Raw genomic sequence first — 23,285 nt, 5'->3', positions numbered from 1 at the left:
CACACAGAAACTGAAAAAAGCCTTCAACTTCACTCCAAGCCCAGTCACCTACAGCCAAAATATTTGCATTAAAAATATATATTTTGCAGACTGCAAATCATGTTTATGTTTTGAAATCATGTTTTGGCATGTGGCCAACCTCCGTCTACCAATCATTGCAGTCAGTAGAGTCTCAGCTGCCGAGCAACCACGGGTTGCCAGTTACGCCAGAAAACAACCTCGGTATTTTGAACTGTTTTTTGGCCACATTCTTACATATGGCACCTTTAAGTTAAAGTGTTAACTGTGAAAGTTGTGTTCTGTGTACCCAGCTTAAGTTAAATATTGGGGGGGGGGGCCCCAAAGATAATTTTGCCCCGGGTCTCCCAAACTCTCTTGAAACGCCTCTGACTATAAAAGCGTTTGCTGTAATTGGTTCTAATCCCTCAACAGTCAACTGCCATAAATGAGACATAAAAGTTGAGTCCAAAGTAAGTTTGTGGAGACTCTCTGAGGAACACTGGGGGAAGTAGATGCTCAGAAGGGGGAGAAGGAAAAAAAATAATTTCTGGGAGGAGTCCCGCTTCTTTTTTCTTTTCTTTTTGTTTTTTTGCAGGATGACACGTGAAACTTTCCTGAGGAGGTGCTTGGTGTGTTTGCAGTGAGCTGCTCCGTTAACTCTGGGAGAAAACTTCAAGCGAAAAAGAACCGTGTGCTCCTGCCTATTTTTAGAAGTCTGATGGGGGGAAACGAAGGTGCCTGAAGGAGGAAGAAAGTCTCAACTTAGACGCTGCCATGAGCCCGCGCCACACCGCGAAGTGACGGGAATTAAACACACACACACACAGACGCGCGCGCTCGTTAAGTTTACGGGAGCTCGACGAGTTGATCCAGCTCGACTCAACTTTTTTCTTTTTTCTTTTCTTTCTTTTCGCGCATAAAACCCGCAGTGGACCTCTGGAGAAGTTGCTGAGCAGCACCAATGGCTGCCCAGTGCGACCCTTTGAGCGGATACTTGCAGCAGTCGGACCAGGGCTCCAACAGCGAGCGGAGCACCGACTCACCGCTACCCGGCTCAGAGGAGGACCTGAGCGGACCGCATCCGCTGCCGGACCCCGAATGGACGGAGGAGAGGTTCCGGGTGGACCGTAAGAAGCTGGAAGTCATGTTGTTAGGTAACAAAAACACACAGCAACCACGTATAATAGCAGCCATAAGTTGAATATTCTGCTTTTTAAAACTTTTTTGTCCACTTTTTATCCACATTTACATTTTTTTTCTTCAAAACGGGCGCGTGTGACATGCGTGTTCGAATCAATTAAGGCAATTAAGACGCTTTTGAGCCACAATTATTGTCGTAAACTTGAATATTTATCAAAAAGGGAATGTTTTTGAATTAATTTGCGAGTTTGCAGTTGTTTAATCGTGCTTTTAGGTGTAAAAGTTAACGTTGGAAGTGTTGAAATACATGAGAGAGAGAGAGGGTCTGTGATGATGAGAGGTTGTAGCACGCTTCGGCCACCAGGTGTCGCTATGCAAACTCCCAATGTTTTGGCGTCCGTTTGTTTGTGGACTAAACTGAAATTTGACCTGAACGTCATGTTCAGTTATTTGTCACTTTTCAGCAGTTTTGCACACACACACACACGAAAAACAACAGAGATTTCACCCCAAACATGCATACACTGTGTGTAGCCTAAACAACTACACTTTGAAGTGTGTTCTTCAGAACACTGCATTCATCATTCCCCTCAAAAACTGCACACTTACCTCTTATTTTTAAAGGTGCCCCGTATGTTTTCGGTAACACTAACCCGTATTGACTTTTCTCACAAGCGTTGGTCACGCTGCATGTTTTCCTTCAAGCGATGGAATTGATTTAGTGTCCACTAACGACCTGCAAGTGATGGTGAACAGTTAACCCAGCGATGACAGGCTCGTAAAGTGGAAACCCGGGCTGGTTTTGCGTTGAAAGGTCACTGGAAACTCTCGACGGTTGTGGTAATTTATCGTAAATTTAAGAAGCGCTGGTTAGCGTGGAGGTATTGTCGGATTAGGTAATTTGGCTGGATTCTTATTTAATTTCCACAGGAAGACGGTAAGTCAGAGGCAGGAAGCGGCCAAACGGGACCGTAGGAGGAGCAGTGACAGTCGAACTGCAGCTGTAGCTGCCTGTAGATACTGTAAAGGCCACATTATACTTCTTCGACTGCGCATTTCCCGCCCGATCAGTAGGGGTCGCTACGCAAAGGTTGTTGTGATTTTGGCTACAGTGAGCAATGGCGTCTGAGAGAGGAAGACTGTTGTTGTTGAAACAGTGGCCGTTTCTCACTTTTCTGTGTCACGGAACGCAGGTTTAAGATCATTTGAGGCGAGAAATTGGCCATTTAGAGTCTAAACATGTGTTGTGTGTATTAAGATATGACGTATTTATAGTTTGGCAGCGACGTCGTCAGCGGTGATCAGCTCCGCCTCTGTGGACGCTCGGTGTGCACTGTGAGCCGGCACAGAGCAGCGATAGCTCGGCCTGTCCTGAGGACCAATCGCAGCCCAATTCTTGACTAACGCTCGGGGTAATCACTGGTTGAGCAGCTGGTCTTAATGTAAGTTGGGCCTTTATGCCACACACACACGCACACACACACAGACAGTCGTGTAGTTCCCCTTGAGAATGTCCTGGTTGCAGCCGCACTGCTCAGTACATTCCTCAAAGCTCCATGTCATCCCAAAACCCTTCCAGGAAAACAACTTTAACCAGAGGCCGGCCCAAAATCCAAGTGTCCCGGACATACCATGCGCCACGTCACACACGCCAGTGTCTCTAAACGTGTCTGTATGTTCTAAACTGTTTAGATTACTGGATGTTTGGCAGTTTGTTCGGTCGCTCTTGTGCGCGTCTGTGCCAACATCTTGTTTCCCAATCACTGGCTCATGACATCATGGCTGACGCTGCTCTTGTTTACATTGCTGCTGCTGCTGCTGGAGAGAAGGAAAAAGGGGACAACGGCTGTGTTCTATTGTCTCTGTATGTTCAGGCTTTAATAGCAGTTTACCTTAACTGTGAAATGTATTTAACCTTTGAGCTCCGGTCGTCTTTGCGTAGCTCGGTTGTGTCTTTGGTAGATGATACCATTATGATCCATGACGGATCCGTGCATCGTTGTCTCAGTTTTGTTCTGTGGCCGTAGGTTTGACTTCTAATCCTAATCCTGAGTAGCTGTTTGGGTCCGAGCTGAGTAACATCTGGCCGTGTTTTGGTTGGAAGCGTCAGATTTTGACGTGGTACATCATGTTCTCAGTTTGGACTTCAATGAGATGATTTTAATGTGAACTCCAGTATATTTTTACTCTGTGTTTTATTATCTGTGACGGCGGCACTGGCTCCCCTTTTTTTTTTCTCGGAAAATAAAGTTTGCTCGATCGCTCGCCAAAGAGCCACAGGTCAAGTCGTGTTCCAGTCGCCTCCCAAAACAACATCTAGCATAGCATAGCATCTCATCGCTGGATTTAGGGATATGTGACGGCACAATACAGTCGCAGCTGACTGAGTGCTTGGTTGGTTCGTAAAATGTCAGAAATGTTGATCAGTGTTGACCAAACCTGGAAATGAATGTCTTGTTTTTGCCCAGAAACCAAAATTATTCAGTTTTAATTATTTCTTTGTTACGCGAAGCAAAGAAACCAGATAATATTCACATTTAAGAAAGTGAAAAATCAGAAAGTTTGTTTAAAATAGGAATTGACGATGAGTAGTAATCGATAAATCGTTAGTTTAGAGGCTTCAGTCGTCACCTCGTCCTGCTGTTAAATGTCAAACGTGCTGTGAGATTTGCTCGGTTGTTCACAGCGTGGCTAATAATTTATTCATTTTCTGCCATATGGAGTAACGTGTTCTGCCCCTCTGTCTTTTCTCCTTTGAGTGACAGTGACAGATAAGATAAGATGGAACTTTATTAATCCCAGACGAAATTCTTGTTCCAGGTTGCTCCAAAATTGCAAAAAACTATAAAAATTACAATCATAACAAATACAAAAATTACAATATAAGACTAGAATGCATTTCCGGGTGCGTTCCACTAATGCAAGCAGCTAGTGGAATAGGGTGTGTTGATGCTTCAGCAGAGAATTTCATCAATACTTTTACATTTTTCAGATCTTGTGTTTCCTCATATTGGAGCCCCGAGTCCATGTACAAAGTTTGGTTTCGATACGTGAAAGCGTTCCTGATATATAAGCTAACTTCCTGTTTGGGAAAATGCTTAGGAAAATCGAAAAACTCTTCTGGTAACTTTTGTGAGGCTTGGTCCAAGGATCATGTACGGCAAGTTTCACGAAGATCGGACAAAATTTGTGACCTGTGAAAGTTTAGTTTCTTTCTTACTTTCTATTCAATCCAATATGGCGGAAGAACGACAAGGGTCAGTAACACTATCTTCAATTTCCACACTACACCGGTTCCGGCCGGACGTTCCAGAGTTGGACCGGTGGTGATATCTCAAAAGGTCTAGGAGCAGGAGCTGACCAAAAATCAGCTTTCAGCAACCACACTAATAAGATCACAGAGTACAGCGAAATCATGAAGAAAATCAGAACTGATAAACACTTAAAATCTTAAACAAATAATAATAATATGGAGATTAAAGGTGCCATATGTAAGAATGTGGCCAAAAACGGTTACTACTTTCAAATTCAAAATACAGAGGTCTTTTAGGTTTCGTTTCCTGACGTAACTGGCAATCGTGGTTGCTCTGCAGCTGAGACTCTACTGACTGCAATGATTGTAAACCGGCGGTAGGTGGCGCCACATGCCAAAACATGATTTGCAGTCTGCAAAAGATTTTTTTAATGCCCATATTTTGTCTGTACTGTTGTTGTTGGTGAGTTCAGTTTGTTATATGAACATTATTCCTGAGTCTCTGACATATTAAGAGGATTTTATGGGCAGTTGCTTTGGATTTATTACATAATGCACCTTTAAATATGGCTTTGCAGCAGTCTGTTTAAATGGTATTTTCCCAGAGTGGTGGTCAGATTCTAATCAAGGAGGATAAAAACAGCTCAAGATAAACAGCATACCCTTAAGTAGAAATTTAAAGTGAACTAAGTGTAATGCAGTTAATAGGCATTAAATAAAGAATGCCGTCCTGGCTAAATGCTATATAAAATGTCTTTAAGTCAATGGTGGGAGTGGGACAGGTCCATTCTGCCATTTCACCGTTAACCACTAACAACCTGCCTGGAGCAGTTAAATGCCTGGCGGCTTACGTTTTTGAATAATTTGCAGATGAGAAAGTGCGATACGCGTCGACCCCTCGTTGACAGGGCAGAACAGTAATCCGGCAGAGAGGCGATAAAAGCGTGAAGTGACTGTTTCCATGTCCTTCCCAAGATAAAACATCCTCAAATTTGGCTGCGGCTCTCGAGCTGATAAAAGCTGACCTTCGCAACGCTGCCAACTTGTACAGAAAAATGTTGGACGTGAAGGAGCGAGTGCCAAACGCTGTTGACGAATTCCTCTGCATCACCTGTTTCTCCCAGCGCGGTCACCGTTTTCTCCCAGCACGGTCTTCTGATTCGCCCTAATCGTAGGAAGTGGGGACCAAGCGGGACGTCAGATTGGAGAGGTGTATAATCACGGGTTGCGTAAGTTCTGCGCAATAAAAGTGACCCTGAAGCGAGCCGTGCTCATTAAAAGATGCGAGTGACTCACTGAAATCCCTGCGTACACATTTACACTCGCCGTGATTTGAATCGGTCCTGTTTTATTTCCCAGTTCTACCACAATTTGCATCGGGAGGAGGAAAAAAAAAAAGAGGAAATGATTAACTGCTGAGCAATTATACATTTACTGTCTCGCTCACTGGCAGGAGCTCGGGTTCCTGGGCTCGGATCAGTAAATGGAGTGGAACGTGACAACAAAATCTCACCCTGACAGCCCATCTGGGTTTACTGTTGTACTGCTGGCACACTGGAATAGAACTCCCGAGTTAATAGCTTGGAGACCTTGACATAGGCATGAAACGCTTTGAAAGATAATTTTATGTGTTAAGGGAACGTTGTAGGAGTCTTTTTGAAGACCTGGGACAAATGTGGGAAAGGGGTAACATTTTCTTCCAACTCTCATTATCCAAACTTAGTGTCAGATGGGGCAGGCCAGTTCGTTTCTACGTTCTACATCCGTCCCTTTCCCAAGAGCGTCGGCGAACTACGGTGGCCTTCACGTACCAGAAACGATGTTCTTGTTCTTCGTTTGGGAAGTAAGGCTGGCTGTTATGTGACAACGCTCCTGGGTGAAACCTGACAAAATATTTTATCAGATGTGCCTTTCATTTAGACCGCGACTTTGTTTTTGGGGCTTAAAAACGCAAAAAAATTAACCCACCCACTAGAGTGGAAATCTTAGGCTAGCTTTACACGACAACGATCTGAACACAAACCGCAAAAGTGGCGTTGCGTTTCCACTTTTTACTTTGTGTTTAGACGAGTGTCTTTGGATGGAAATCTGCATGCACACAGTGATGCAAAAGTGTGTGAAATGTGATGTAGTATGTATGCCAGGTGGCTAGGTGGCACTGTGAAGCACTGCCATACAACATACAACACCTTTTTTTAAGTTTTTAAGCCCCAAAAATGCTATCGCCATCTAAATGAAAGGCATATTTTGTCGGTTTCACCTGGGAGCGTTGTCCCGTCTAAAAACGCAAAAGTGTGCTTTGAGTTGCTCACGCTGGGTTTAGATCCATGTGCAGTACAGCCAAACAACAACAAACATGTCGGATTATATCCATCAGTCGGACATTCAAGTTGACTTAGCTGCTACTTCGCGCTACTAGAGAGAAGTAGAAGGAAGTTTCAACGCTCCTGCGCGCCTGGTGTTATTGTATGACAGTGCTTCACAGTGCCACCTAGCCACCTGGCATGCATACTACATCAAATTTCACACACTTTTGCGTCACTGTGTGCAAGCAGATTTCCACCCAAAGACGCTCGTCTAAACGCGAAATAAAAAGTGGGAACGCAACGCCACTTTTGCGGTTTGTGTTCTGAACGTTGTTGTGTAAAGTTTCCCCTTCAAAATGTGAAAAACACACCCTGGCTAAGGCTGGGTGATGTGGACCAAAAGTCATATCCTGATTATATTTAGGCTGAATATCGATATACAATATATATCCCGATATTTTGACACGGCACAAGTAGTTTTATTGAAACCGGCTATTTCAGTGAACAGTTGGAAAATCAAGTGAATAAATGATAAACACAGGTTTCTTCACCTGGTTCATGAATAAATCCTCAGCTGTTCAGATAATCAAATGTAAACTGTATGACAACAGATATATTCTATATAACCCTGGCTCTCTCCAGGCTGCAGTAGAAAAATGCAAGATGGCGTCCTCACTAAACTACATTTAACCCTTTAACACCGAGTGCGTCACCGATGACACGTTTGCACAACCGCACTTTGCGTTACCGTAATTGCAGTTATTACGGTAATTTCACTCGACCTTTTGCAGAAAAGCCGTCAAATCAGCATCTTTGTTGCCAGAGAGGAGAGAGTTTGGAAAATCGCCTGTACATAGTTTCCATTTTTTTGGCCTGTTTTTTTGCACATTGAGACATTGAGTTATTGTAAATATGTTTTTATACTGTTCATAATTCTGATTTAACACGCAGCAGCTGTTGTTCGTGGACAACTGCACTGTGAAAATTCGTTTCAAATTGTTAAATGCAGTAAATTGTAAATGACTGTCAAATATTCAAAGTTGTTCTGGAAAAATGGTCATAATCACTTTCTTGAGGACGTTTTCCTGGTTAAAAGAAGCAGGACATTTTGAGGCTTAGGGGTTAAGTTGTTAACAGTTGGGTTGCAGCTAACGATTATTTTCATAATTGATTCATCTGTGGATTATTGTACTTGGTTCGTAAAATGCCAGAAAATGTTGAAAAATTTTGATCAGTGTTTCCCAAACCTGGAAATGATGATGTTCTTGAATGTCTTATTTTGTCCGCAATCCAAAATGATTGAGTTTGAATGATTTGCTTGTCAAATGGAGCAAAGAAACCAGGAAATATTCACATTTAAGAAGCCGAGAAAGCTTGTTTGAATTATTGAAAAGAACACTCGAACTGATTCTTCTATCAAAATATTTGAAGGCTATTATACACTTTTATAAACGGATGTATGGGTCCGTCTAAAGGTGCATTATGTAATAAATCTAAAGCAACGCCATAAAATCCTCCTAATATGTCAACAACAACAGTACAGACAAAATATTTGAATAAAAAAAATCTTTTGCAGACTGCAAATCATGTTTATGTTTTGAAATCATGTTTTGGCATGTGGCGCCACCTACCGCCATCTACCAATCATTGCAGTCAGTAGAGTCTCAGCTGCCGAGCAACCACGGGTTGCCAGTTACGTCAGAAAACGAAACCTAAAATACCTTGATATTTTGAATTTGAATGTAGTAACCGTTTTTGGCCACATTCTTACATATGACACCTTTAAAACGGAGTCGCTCATTTCGTGGTTTGGGAAACACCAATCGACATTTTCTGACATCGTATGGCCCCAAAGAAATAACCGATTAATCGAGGAAATGGTCGACAGGTTGATTGTAGGTTGCAGCTGTAGCGTGAATAGCTCCTGCTCCTGTGCTGTGTGTAGTAATGAAGGTTGTGTTTGTTGGTGTTTGTGAGCGTGCACACTCGCAGTCTCCTGGCGTGCCCGTGTTACGCGTGCACGCTTCGTAACAACATGTTTGCAGAGTAACTGCGACGGCAGCCCTACAATTAAGCTAAGTGAATAATTTTCTTCATTGGACTAATTTGTTTTCCTTGCTGCTAAACCGCAGACTATTATTGGGTGGCTTTGTCTCAGAGCAGGGGGGGGGAACTGTGACATACCAATGTGATCGTGATATTATGTAGTATTGTACTTAATCAAGGTACTAATGTGAGGAGTTCTAAGCAGAAAAACATGTCTGGACCTCCTAATAAAAATGTGATTATCACATTTTTTTTTCAGTGTTTATCTCCTTTATTATTGGAATTCTGGTTTCTGTGCCCACATAATGAGGGGAGTATGTGTGAAGGCCTCATCCCCCTCTTCCTCCTGGGTGCTGAGTAAGACTCGCAGACAGGAAGGAGTGAGCGTCTTGTGGGGAATGTGCTGCAGGCTTTCCCGTCCCTGCCTCGTTCTTCTCCCCCCCTTTAAATTTTTTTTATTTTTCCCCTCTCGAGTATTCCAACACTGCTCTGTTGTTCCAGCTTCCATCAGATCCACTGAGGAGTTGTTGAACTTTTCACGCATCATTATTTCTACACTACAACGCAATCTTGACTCGAACGTTCAGGCTTAACCAAGTTCAGGCGAATACCTCGACTGAGAGAGAAAACGCAGGAGACGCACTTTGAGTCTTTAACAGCTAAAGCAATAACGCGTGATTAGTGCCCTCGCACGTCATTGGCGTCGCTAATTGATAATTGCGTACAGTATTGAAATAATGTTCAGATCTTCAGATATAGCGGGCGTACGTCGTGCTCCGCCTGTTGCTTCTGACTCGTCCGAGATGAAAGCGAAGTTTGGGAAGCGGAGAAAGCGAACACAGACCACCCTTTGGAAAAATGCAGTAAGAAGTGGAAAACAATAGACGCAGCCAGCACTGGAGAGGAAAAATCCCTCTCATGTCTCCATTGCAAAAATCTGTCATTCCCCCTCTCACATGAACCTATGAGCTCACACTCTCTGACTTGATTCTTATGCAAAAATATGTTATAGCGGCCGTTTTCGTGCCAAGTCGTGAACAGATTTTGTCTCGTTTCTGTCAGAAATAGGTTTTCGTTTGATTTGGCGTCGCTTCAGGATTCTTGAATTGGGAGTTTGACGAAGAGCAGCGTGGACCTGGTTTTGCTCACAAAAGTATTGAAGCTATAATTATATCTTTATCTCACTGAAATGGTGAAATAAATGTCGTATTAAAGAGGTGTATCGTGTTTAGCTTGTTGTAGTTGTTGTGCTTAACCACTCGATCCCTGTGCTGTTTTTGCTCAATCGTTGTCATGTTGTTTTTATTTATCGCTCACCAAATTTTCTTCCTTTTTGTTGAGGAGTTGAATATTTGTGGCCACAGATGATGGTGAAATTAAGAAGTTGCACATTTTGAGAAACACTGTTTGATCCGTAGAAACACACATTTGTTTTAATGCTGCGGAGTGATCAGTAGATTTTCTGATTCTAGCTACATTTTCAATTTCGTACAGATTTATATACATTTTCTTCATAAAATACTTTTAATACCAAGATTTTTACTGCATTAAAACTAAGGATGGATATGAAGAACCAGTTCGATATTGATATTTATCTTGCATATATTGTAAATTTGCGAGAATTCTCTGTGGGAGAGAGAGCGAGACATGGAGTGTTGTCTCTTTCTGTAGCATTATGATGTTTTAAACCAGTTTGATGCTCACAAAAGTTTACGAAGACACATGATGGACTCATGGAGTCATCACATGTCTCACCTGCTGTGGAGAAGAAGCGTGTCCACACTGACACTGACAGAACTGCAGCTGCACACGAGCATCATAGCCCCAGGTAGTTACCGGAGTAAGATGTTCATATCCGGTTAACTCCTGATTACGGTCTTTGGGCGCTAAATATTTTGAGCCACCGAATTTTCCTCTCTCGTATTGGATGGAGTTCTTATGCCCATGCACCACTAGTAACGGAAGATTTGTGTGCCCCCAAAGTAACAGGAAATGCGTCACTTGAGACCCAAACGAGTGAGAATACAGATTACACAGTACTCACGTTCTGTAAAATGTATTGGTATTTAAATGTTCATGTTTTTGTAAAATTATTCCCATCTTCTTCATGTGAGGCAGGCGGGGTGGCACCCTTAGCGCCCTCTATGGACGGGCAGCCACTGCTCTGCTCTCTTTGAGTGGAGTTAGAAGGACTCTACTTTTACAGCATTAGCAGCATAGCTACAGGTATCACTAAAGCCTTAACAATGCCCATCCCTATCCTTATACTGCTGCATTAGACTGCACCACCCCTGAATCCTGAACTCTTGCAATTGATCTGTTCCCAGTTAAATTACGTCACAAGTCAATTTAATTTAACAATATAAACATTTTAAGCATCTTTTCCCTCAGGTTGTCCAAAAAACCTAACAAAAAAAGCACCTTTTTATACTGTAGTGATGCATGCATTTCCCTCATCTGCAGTCATATCATACTGGCTTTGATTAAAATCATTCACATAATCAAATAAACATCTATGCCAGTAAGTCTTTTAGGAAATTGGAGAAATCGTTGCTTCCTATATTGCTCTTTATATTACATTTCCCTGCACTTTAATCCCGACTGCATATAGAAAGGGAAATACACATCATAGCAACCGCTCTCTACTCTAATGAGGTTCTTCAGTTGACTTAACTGCAGGATTTTACTCTTCACCTCGCTTTTCCCACTCACCTCTCACCAGCTTCCTCCTGTCATTTCTTGACACTTGTTTTCGTGCCACTTTCACAGAGACACGCTGGTGCAATGAAACAATTCTGTACGACTTTGCTTACGCATTGAATTCCGGCCGTCCTGCACATGATGAAGCTTTCAGGAGCTCTAATATAGTTCACCTTCAGCCTGCAGAGAAACCTGTAATTCATTAGTGGAGAAAATAAAACCCGGGGTCCCGTTTCAACGGTCCAAATGAGCTGGAGCTGCTCTGACCCATTTCAGCGCTCGTGGAACTGTAAATGGGCTGAAATGAGTACCTGTTTTTCTACAACCCTCAAAGCTCTTTTTCCTCAAGCCTTTTCAAAGTGCAGATTTACATTCTGTCTGGTTTGTGGTCGCTATTTCAGAAACGTTGCTGCGGAGAGGAGGGGAGGGTGGGGGGTGGGGGGGCCCAACCCACACGGCACGCGTGCGCACTCACGGCACTGGGAGCTTTCAGTGTTTATCTTTGGATAACCTCAGGTTTTGGTTTTTGCTCTCTCCTCATTCAACATCCCGTGCGATCTGACTTCTCTGCACTTAGAGAGGAATTGGTTTAAAAAGAACACCTTTAGATAAATCGTTCAGAAAATTGCGATCTCTGTTCACAACTACAAGTGATCTCTGATTTCCGAATGACAACGATTCTTTTGCAAGAGCTGCATTGCAAAAAGAATCCCATTTTCCTCCAAACGCAGCCTTCCCTCTCAACTTATGAGGCTGCCTAGGGCTGCAACTAATAATTACTTTCCTAAGCGATTTATTTATCAGTTATTTCCTTGATTAATTGAGTAAATAAAGGTTTGCATCTTGGCTCGCCACTCGCAATCGCCGGCTTTCAACAGTGCTGTCGCTAAATACACCAGACTCCTCTGTCAAATGATGAGATTTTAGACTTTTCCTTTGCTAAATGTTGGAGATGAAGTCTTTTTAACTGATCTACAGTTTCTGGCACTGTTCGGTTTGATTCTTGTGCCTCATCCTGTGACGGCACTTTCCCTGGTTATAACGATACGATGGTCGAGGTAGTGGAAACGCGGCAAAATATCACTTGAGCTGCTGCAACGATAGCTAGCTATAGGGCCCTCGCCACACGCAACTCGTCATATCCGTATCGTCATGTTGTCCTGTTTACGTTCGAGCTTTCAAAACGTGGAATTTTAAAGTAGTTTTCCTGCCATTATAAAGTCAAATTTGTCAAAGCGCTTAAACGTGCTAGGACTAGTTTGTTCCAATGTGTAGACGAGCCGTTTTAGTTTTTCCAAAATGGCCGACTTTGGGGTGGGCGGAGCTAATGGAAGTGCATTGGAAATTTGTTTGGAATCATGAGAACAACAAGTGTACCAAGTTTGGTTAAAATCCCGGTGAGGATTGAAGCTGAGCAGAGAACGGCGCAAAACCGCGCCGCTGAGGTGGTAATTCGGGGTTATCCCGCATATCATACCCATAATGCATCAAACTAGACCGTTTCGTCCCGTTTGGTTGCTTTCACACCAGAGGAACCGTACCAAAGTAGAGCGGATAAAGCGGTCCGAGATCACCCCTTCAGGCTGGTCTCGGACCGGTTGATTTGGTACGCACCAAAGGACCGAGATTACATTCACACCTACGCAAATGAACCGAACCACAGCATTTTGGTGCTGCAGGTGTGAAAGCACCCTTCGACTCTTTGAAGTAAGCCCAATTTAAAAACTCACCAAATATCGTACTGATCAAACAACTTTTGTTGTTTTGACCATGACCAGACCTCTGGGTGGCGCTACAGAGCTACGAACGGGTTTTGTGCAGGAAATGTGGTCTATAAGTCGGTCCAAGATGATCTGCAAATGATTTATTAGAGCTGTTCGGTCATAGAACCCCCGTGAAATCCATATCAGTGGACATTACTCTGTTTGATCAAGTACAGTAATCGAGGAAAGAATTTTTATCACCGACATCCTGCGCAAATTCCTCATGTGGGTGCTTTGGCTGAGAAGTGCAGATGGATGTGAAATGTCAGTGATTTCCCAATATTCCGATGTAACGCTTGGAGTGAAACTCCTGACCTGTCGAGCGAGACTGACTCCCTCTGCTCCACGGGGGATCGAACGCATACCAGGCACGAGGAATATGCGGCGTTGTGTAATCGCTTGGCAGCGGCTAGGAAGAGATGATAACCCAAACATGTTTATGGACGTAGTGGGAAAAACAGTGAAGCCTCACAGAAGTTCACCACAACTCGGAGAACATCTCAAACTTTTTTCTTTCTTTAGTCTTTCTTTAGTCTTTCTTTAGTGTGTGTGTGTGTGTGTGTGTGTGACCCTGGGGTGACGTGGTTCTTGTTTTTGCTGACAGGCCTCATCCTCGTCTGCCAAAAAGCAGCATCTGGCACCATAATAGCGCGGTTGCTCGGCAACGCTGCTGTAGTTGAGAGGAGCCGTTATAGGTGCTCAGAGGTGACCTCTGCTTTGGCACAGACATTCACTCGTACGTGTGTTTGATTTTGTAGAAGTTAACTTCGTCAACACGTTGGATACAAGAGAGAAGTTGTCACATTAAAGTTAAAAAAAAAGTTAAAGCTTAACATCACTGTGTCCTCGCTATATTTAACACTGTATCAGACGTGGAGGAGACGATTTCAAGTTTCTCCTGCAGCAGAATGCAGCCAGACCTTAAGAGATCAGATGTAATTACAGAATATATTGAATTTGGTGCCTTTGTTGTCTAAAAATGGGCTCTAATTGATAAGAAAATGTGGCTTTGCTTCTAAAAAAAAACACTTTTTTAATTAATCTCACATGAAAAATAACAGTTTTAACTTGGTGAGCGGGGGGGGGTTGATTCACATAGGAATTGCGATTCTAATCATCTACGATTCTGAATCGGTTCAAAAACTTCAAAAATCAATTTTTTGGAAAAAATGTTTTTAAAGTTTCTATTTTGAAAAACCACACAAAACACCAGTTTGTTTTATTTGTGTACAGTTTATTTTTGTAAATTCTGGGAGAAAAAGGCAGCTAGCCTAAGCTTTTATTCATGCAAGTTATTTTTTTTGTACAGTAAGTAAGTTTTATTTGTTTGAATAAATAAATGTTAACTTTTGTCTTAAGTTTGCCTTTGTGCGATCACATTATCACAATATCTTATAAAAACTGTATTGTTTTGATGCCATAATTGAATCGAGAACCGTATGAATTGAATCGTGACCCTAAGAATCGGAATAGAATCGTGAGCCACCCAAAGATTCACATCCCTAGTTTTAACTAATGAAAAATGTTGATTTTCTCAAATATTCTCAAATATATTCAGTTTCAAAGAAATGTGCTTAAAACCTGGAGAGCTTGTTTTAATTATTAAAAATGCAACAACACTCAAACCAACAATAGATGACAGTTAATTTATTCGTCGTTTGCTTAATTAATGCAGCCATCCTTTTTTTTCCACACGAGCAGGATTTGCATTTTAACAGCTTCCTGATTGTTATTCATAAAGATAAGTCTGATTTAGTCAGTATTATCCTGAACTGTCCTTTCTCACTTTTACACTTTATGTTGTTTTAGATTATGTGACCAAAGAATTAAAGCAAAGCCATAGAAACTGAGCCAAACTTCAGTGTCTTAGAAAGTTTTTCTGTCAATTTATTTGAGATTCAGACCTGCAGACGTCACAACGATGCAGGAATTAGCATCATGTGCTTACGTAAGGGTTTTGTTGTGATGCAAGCGAGCGTCCGTTTTCCTGTTCTGCTGCGACTCCCTGAGGCCCTCGCTGTTGAATCAGCTGTGTGTGAACTGGATGAAGGGACCAAACGATATCTGGGAAATGTAGTTTCTTTCATCATAGTTGTAGTTGTTTTCAGTTGGGGATGAGGGAGGAGGGGTCATAAGTCTGGCTTTAATACTAATCTGTCACAAGTTAGTCCATGTTTGCAGATGTTGCACTGACATGTCAAACCTCTCCTCAATTGGAGTTGTCGTTTGTTATGAAACGCGACCCAGGAGGGAAATAGAGTTTTAATGCTGGCGTTGACTTTTCTGTCAAATGTCCAACGTTTCACCTGAAGTCCTCGTGTCGTTATTGCCAGTGCAGAGTTTTGAGATTTAGCTTCTGCTGCTGCTGCTGCTGCTGCTGCTGCTTCTGGGCTCTTTTGCTTTGTGAAATTTAAAACCCCTCTTTCAGAACGAATCCTTTGACGTAAGAGATTTCACTCTTAGTCGTTCTTGGGTGGCGCAAATATTGTGGAAACCAGGTGTATGAACTGTATTTTTCAGGGTTTTGTTGAAGATGAATGGAAATTGACGTTTTTGTCAACTCTAATAAAGAGCCTTTTCCTTTAAAACGCGGGTCGTGTAAAAACTGAGCTACTAGTTAGAAAACATTTATGTCTAAAATGTCGTATGATTGGTTTATTAGGACCCGTGCCACCATTGTTGTGTGTGCGTCGAAGCCGTAAGTGCCGAAATCCACGCTGTTTACATTCCTGCCGTGTCAAAACAACGGAATCTCCCAGAAAGTTGGTCTCTCCACAAAATAATTGATACCAGACTCGGTCCCATCTGTGAGCATTAAGCCCTTTGTGCTTTTCCACTGCAGCCTCTCTCTCCGCTTCTCTCTTTACATGCTGCGACAGTCGATTAGATACCGTACGTGAAGTTATGATACGACGGCAACAAAAAGGATCCGATTAACCGTCGTGTTTTCTGTGTCGGATCAGTCGACCGGGTTTAATGTTCCTTAGATTAGTTAGATGAAAAAAACAACAGAGGCCGGAGCTGATTGCAACATGTGATGTAAGCTCAGGGGTCTTTTTCAGCTGTGATGCCTTTACAATCTGCTGCTGCATTGCTGAGAGGGAGGAGCGCCGCATTGTCCTCGGATAACCTGGCTCAAAAGAAGCACGGATTTCTCTTTGATGCAAATCAAAACTGCCTAAACTGATGATAAACTTCTGTGTGTGTGTGTGTGTGAATAAATGTGAATATTTGAGATGTGCTCATCAACTCCAGCAATTTCATCGATTGCGTTTATGGCAGGCCTGTAATTTCAGCTCGGTTTTTTCGGTTGGCAGACGGAATAATGGGCTGCTTGGTTATCGGAGTAATGAGCCATGAGCGATGCATTTTTGTGGCGAATGCCTGTCGATTCTTTGAGAAGCGAGCCAGAGACGAATGTAAAAGATCCCCCTCTCTCTGCTCCGCTTCTCCCCCCCCCCCTTTTTTTTTTAATTCTCGTGTTGTTGGCGAGCCCAGTCGACGAGTAAACACAGACGTTTTTGCGAAGACGAGAATGTAAATTTGTTGACCGCCGTATATTTGAGTTTGGCGTTTCCTGGCACCGGAGAAAGCTTCTTGCCAGTCAGCAGCTATCTCCACAGTGCTGTGTCAGCGCTCCATTATCATTCTACTATAGGGGGAAAAAAGACCTACTGGTGTGTGTTTCTTTAAGCAACCACAGTCGTCTTGGGTGGACGCAAGAAATATCACTTTGCGGCAATTCACCAGGTTTGGAGAACCCCGCTCGTGCACCAGTATTCCCGAGATTGCACTTGAAAACTGGTGAAGTTCACCTCTTTAATGTTGGTCATGTCAATCGTGAAGACGCTGAACAGTCCACACGATCTATGCAGCCGACACTTTAATCTGCTTTGGCCTGGGTTTTCTGGCTTTGGCGCGGGATCATAACATTTCAGATTCAACATCCCAGAGAGATCAATTCTTTGGTTTTGGTTTTGATTTTTCGCTGTTCATCCCACCTACAAAGTCGAGATGGGTCAGTTGTTTTTACGACCAGGAGAAAACGGTTAACCTTGTATTCACCGTTTTGGAACTGGACTGATGCTTTTGGATAGTATTTGGGGATACTCTCGTAGCTTTAAGTAGCTGTGGCCTGAGAGCAAATGAAGTCAAAGAAAAACCTGTATTATATCTATTAGGGCTGTAAAGTTAAAGTCGACTGGTCGACTAATTGGTCGACACGCTCTGGCTCGACCAAAATTGTGATTGGTCGACTAAATGTTTTTTTTTGAATTTTTTTTTTTTATGGTGAATTTCATTAGGAGGAAACTACCACATGCTAATAGGGGTGTTTTACAGCACCCGTGCTTCACAGGTAACGGCCTTTGTTCAGAGAACACCCCCCTTGTTTTCCACTATTTTGGTTTAGTCCAGCCCAGTGGGTTGTTCTCGCTTCGTGGCTCATGAGCGACAGACTGATTAATGTTGCCAAACATGACATATCATTTAAGGTTATCAGGCTAAGGTTGCTCCGTCCGTTTTGAGTACGAACATATCAGAATTATTAGCATATTTCCATATTTTAGTCTAATAATCGTTGAGTGCTAATGCAGAACGCTGTCAGAGCCGTCAGACTCTATTGAACTCCAGTCGCGGCTGCGGGTCTTTTCAAAATAAAAGAGCCGCACCCGCAAACTACCCCCCCCCCCCCCGTCGATTAGTCGATTTTTGGTCGAAATTTCAGGGCTTTAGTCGACCAAGAGTTTCTTTGGTTGATTACAGCCCTAATTTCTATCCTGTAGCTCAGCACAGATTTTGAAGAACTCCATACTGTAATAAATCCCAGAGGATGTGCCGCTCTACCCCTCCTGTCTCTGCTTTGGCTGCTCCCATGTTCAGTTTACCCTTTAACACATGCGCCAACAGGATGTTTTGCTTTCAACACATGGCTCGTATTTTCACGCATGTTCCATATCGGAGCTCCCTGCACTCGCGAACGCGGTTGCGTTGTTTGTTTTAGTTTTAGTTCTTGGGTGTTGCAAGGTTTATTTATTTGCCTTCTGAATCATTTTTGACTGGAATGCGATATTTGACGCGGGACCACTGCAAACAATATGTACAGTTTGATTAGTTATAATTGGTTTATTTCAAGCAAAATCATTGTTCAAGATTCTCACTGGGGATAATCTGACAAATAAAGTAAGCTTCAAAAATCATTATTGTCCTGCAGCATTTGGATCATGGATAGACTTAAAGCTAAGCTACACCACTTTAGCATGAAGAGGAGGAAGACGTAGATTATAAATCTCTTAATACAAAGATTGAGTGTGAAAAATGTAGTTCATTGAATGTTCATTCGGCTGAAATTGAAGATAAAATAATAAACACATAAGTCTTCAATCGACATTCATAATGAGCCTTTTATATGGTTCTATCACTCCTCATTCACGTCTTGCCCAAGGACACTTCGGCACGTAGAGCCGGGAATCGAACCCACAACCTTCGTGTTGAAAGAGGACTCGCTCGACCACTGAGCTGACTCGGCTCTTTGGATGCCGCCATGTGTGTTTTTACAGTAGCCCACAATGGACAAACTAAACAACTTTTGGGGTTTTTGATGCTAATTGAAGGCTACATGAGATCTCCAACACACTTGGAAGGCTGAGATGAAGGATATACGCTCAACGGCCACTTTATTAGGTACAAAGAACACCTCATAAAGTGTCAGGACTGGCACCCAGTGATGTCTCTCTTAAGATTCGACATGTCGTGCGTTCACGTTATGCTGCTCTGCGTACCTTTAACTCGGGATTATGTGAGTGACTGTTGCCTTTCTGTCATTTCAAATTAGTCTGGTCATTTTCCCTCAGAGCTCTGGCGTCAACGAGGCGTTCTCGCCCAGAGAAGAAGTGCAGCTCATTGCATGTTTTCTCTTTTTTCGGAAAACGTTCTGTGCAAACTCTATAGGGGATGTTTGATCAGCAGTTTCTGAAATACGACCATGCTGCATTCAAAATAACTTGTATCACCTTTATTCCATAAGCTGATGCTCATTTAGACCATGTCTCCGTGCCAAGCAGTTTCTGTGATTGGCTTATTAGTTATTTGGCGTTTACGAGCAAGTTTATCAGTTTATCTAATATAGCAGTTGTGAATGTGCAAACTTGAGGCTGATATTAAGTGAAATGCATTGGCGAGATAGCATGCAGTCCTCTGTGTACGTCCCTTTGTGTCTGTGGAAATCATGTTCAATTTGATAGATAGTTTGAAATAATAGATTTGGGACTCCCAGTGGTGCGGCGGCGAGCGTCGTTGCCAAACCGCGAGGTCACTGGTTCAGATATCGGTTCGATCGAGGGCCTCTCTCCGTGTGTTTGGTTTACACGTTCTCTCCCATGTTTTCATGCATTCTCCAGTTTCCTCTCACAGTTTGAAACAATGCAGATTGAGGATTAGCTAAATTTGCTGTAAATTGACCATCGAGTGTGAGAATTGATGGTTGTTAATCTCTTGTTTGTTGGCGCTGTGATGGTGTATTCCACCTCGGATTGGCTCCAGGTTCCCCTGTGATCCTCAAGAAGAGGATACGATAGAGAATGGATGGATGAGCTAGTTTTAAAATGCTTTTATTTCCTCTTGAGACCTGTTTACTTTATTAATAATACAAAGTCTCTTGACATACTTTTCCTTTGTGATTCACTTGTGTTTAGTTGATGAATGAATAGACTCACTTTGGATGTTCCTGGACGTCCTCTTTGTTTGTCTTAGTCCTTACCGTAAACTCTTCCTGAATCAAGGTCTTGCATAACCTTGGATAATGTCAGACCACCAAGAAACACTGTGGTTATTCTCCAAATTAAACATTTTCCAATTATCATGCAAAAAGAAAGCCATTCAAAAAGGTAAAAATATAGAAGAACTGCATCTGCCCCTGTTCTGACTCTCAAAGATTCAGTAAAATCACCAAATAAATTAAATCTATTAAGGGATTAAGCACTTGTTGGATAAAGTTAGTATGTTTTGTTGTAATTTTTCCTCATAAATGTTTAAAAAAAATGCATTTCTGCTCCTGCTATTTATAATCCATCATCTCATCTTACACACCATAGAAGCTGGATGCATACGGAGTGCATCGCTGTAAGCTTCAGGCTTTTGGAAAATTTAGTGTAACTTTTAAAAAAAGAAAGAAAAGAAGAAGAAGAAGAAGCTTGGAGGCTGTTGAAAAAAAAAAAAATAGCTGAACAAGCATCCAAACTTTGTTGAACTTTATTTCACCATCTGTGACAGTTTCCATCTGTTAATCCTCGTCTCCCCGATGGGAGCCACAACAGTAGGAATTTCACTGTTACTACTGTGTCCGTGTAGCAGGTAATGCGATTAAAACGCTGGTATAATTGGACGTGTCAGAGGTCGGCGAATTTAGCCCGTCTGTTTCTTTACTTAACGGAGGAAGTATTGAGTTTGACAGTGTCTTGTTTAAATGGAGACTACTATCACAGGAGGGTGAGAGTTGGCGGTCGGAATATTTATTCCCTTTGTTTGTTGCCCTGTCCATCATTTTCTCATCAACATTCGTTTTACAAGTCATTTATTATCAGTGTCATTGTGAGCTGAACATTCGATGCACGCAATGTTTGTTTTGTTTTAAATTACTGTTTGGGCCAAGTTCTCCATGTCTTCATATAAACTGTGGCCTGGAATTGAGAGCCTGTGTGAAAAGACCATGACTACTGGAACACTGTTCAAAAGTTTGGGGTCACTTTTACAATTTTATTTTGTGTTTTCCACTAAAAGTCACACTTTTATTCATCAAAAGAGTTGCTAAATTAATAGAAAATATAGTCAAGACATTGACAAGATTAGAAATAATGATTTTTATTCAAAAATAATAATGTGCTTACATAATTGCTAATGCTGGGCGTTAACGCGATAGCGGCGGTTATCGGCGTCAATGTTAACGCACGGCGCGTTTCCATGACGACGGCCCGAAAAAAGACGCGCGTGGCGTCATGTTTACGTGACTCCAGATTGTTAAAATGTGTCTCTAAACTTTAAAAACAGTGGCACACATACGCAGTACACAGGTACGCTAGTTATTTGTAGCGCTGCTCATTTCGTTAAATAAACAGATCGCTCCAGTTCGACTGTAGGCGCTAAAGGAGCTAATGCAGCTAACGGAGCTAACTGTTAAACGGTGCCTGGACTCCGGTGTCGAGGCACGTAAACATGACGTCGTACGCGTCTTTTTACGGTCAGTTGTCATGGAAACGTGTCGTGCGTTAACAAGCGTTAACCTTGTGCCCAGCACTAATAATTGCACAAGGGTTTTCTAATCATCCAATAGCCTTCTAACGCCATTAGCAAACACAATGTACCATTAGAACACTGGAAATGGGCCTCTATACACGTTTTACAGCTACAATAGTCTACGTATAGTGTATTTGAGTGTATTTATGATTCATTTAATGTTATATTCATTGACAAAAAAAGTGCTTTTTCTTCAAAGATAATGACATTTATAAGTGACCCCAAACTTTTCAACGGTAGTGTATAATTCACTTTCTTATGGAATATTGAGTGTAATATACGTATTCCATTAAAAACCAGACATTTGCAGCTACAGTAGTCTATGTATAGTGTATTTGAGTGTATTTCTGATTCATTTAATTTTATATTCATTGAAAAAAATAAGGAAAAGTGACCCCAAACTTTTGAACGTTAGTAGTATTTGAAAGTTAAAGCCTTTTCCTTGGAGGTTTTTAATTTCCTGCGTTTGTTCTTTTTAAATGAGGTGTTGACAGGAAGAGTGATAACAGTGCGTTTTTTTTTACCCGAGTTTGAAGTAGTGCTCGTCCCATAAAGCTGCGTGCAGAGTGAATGCCTCCTGACGGGGAACAGATTTATGAACATTTTACAAAGATTATCTTCTGTGACTCACACATGCAGCCGTGATGAACTCGCCGCGCAGTAGAAAACATATTTTATCGTTGCTATCTTGACGTCTTCTGGGTCTTAAGTCATCGTTAGAACAAAAAGATTTCTGTCTCTCCTTTTTCAAAATAAAAACCCCCCTTTTTTCCCCCCTGACGTCCTCTGTGGTGATAAATGTCCGCTAAAGTAATGTACTTACTGTATAATAACCAAGGAAGTTGCAAAACAAATCTATTTTTAGTTCTGCACGTTGGTTTCCTGTCACCACAGTCCACAAAACCCTAGAATCGTACAACGTTGGAGCTAAGGAGCATTTCTTGTAAGAAATGGAAATAGTTGCTGATTAATGTTCTGTTGTGCTGCTCTCGCTCTGCGGGAGTTTTCTCGTTTTAGTTCTAATATATAACTCCTGTTTGTGCACAGAGATCGGCCGTTTACGACCGGACTGCGTAACCTACGTCGTGACCCAGATTCGCACAGACGGCAGCAGATCCGTCTCAAAGAGCGGATCATTAAACTCCCCCCAATGATAGAGGAACACGAGAATCCTTGGAGAGCGAATATGTATTTTGCATCAATGGAGCTGCCGCAGCTTGAAGGATTTGCAGATGTGTCTTGGGCGACTTTGCGCGCCAGATTTTTGCCTTAGTTGCTGGTTCTTGTGTCTGTGAACGGCTTATTGTATCAGCGGAGGGAGTTTCTTGGCACTTTCACCTGTTTGGAGAACTACATTTAAACACCAGGGCTCTCCTTAGTGTTTGTTTTAATTACAGGCTGCTCTCTCTGGTGTTTATACACCATAGTTCCCAAGGCCGTACGGCCGCGTACACTTTGTTGAAAGACGAACTTGACATTTGTAAAAGTGTTTTTCTGCAGAGGTGTGAAAGCGACACCAGTGGACTTTAAGCGAGGTATAAATCCTTCCATTAACGGCTACTGTGAAATTATTATTTTTTTTACTTTATCCTCCAATTTGTTACACGGAAGCTGTGTCCAATCTCGGGGATTATAGAAAATGACTCGGGGAGCCATTCCTGAAAATGAGCGGCGCCAAACGCAACATCCCAAAGAAATGGAGATCCACCGTAAACACGGCCCTGAGTGAAAGCACTGTGACACTTTGAGGAGAAGCAGATCGTCCGTGTGTGATTTGGCCTGCGCTGA

General features: G+C 42.3%; 1 protein-coding gene across 2 annotated transcripts in view; it reads left to right on the top strand.

Moving 5' to 3' along the window:
- Positions 1-961: 961 nt before the first annotated feature.
- Positions 962-23,285, top strand: part of bicc1a (BicC family RNA binding protein 1a) — a gene marked incomplete at both ends in the record, with an annotated part of 77,793 nt that continues 55,469 nt past the window's right edge. For both annotated transcript variants that reach the window (XM_083897910.1, XM_083897909.1), the window contains one exon: positions 962-1,154. In XM_083897910.1, the coding sequence (XP_083754036.1) occupies positions 962-1,154 (193 nt within the window). The remainder of the gene's footprint in view (positions 1,155-23,285) is intronic.

Source organism: Microchirus variegatus (assembly GCF_963457635.1).
Source record: "Microchirus variegatus genome assembly, chromosome: 11".
Lineage (NCBI taxonomy): Eukaryota > Metazoa > Chordata > Actinopteri > Pleuronectiformes > Soleidae > Microchirus > Microchirus variegatus.
This window is presented reverse-complemented; position numbering and strand designations above follow the sequence as displayed.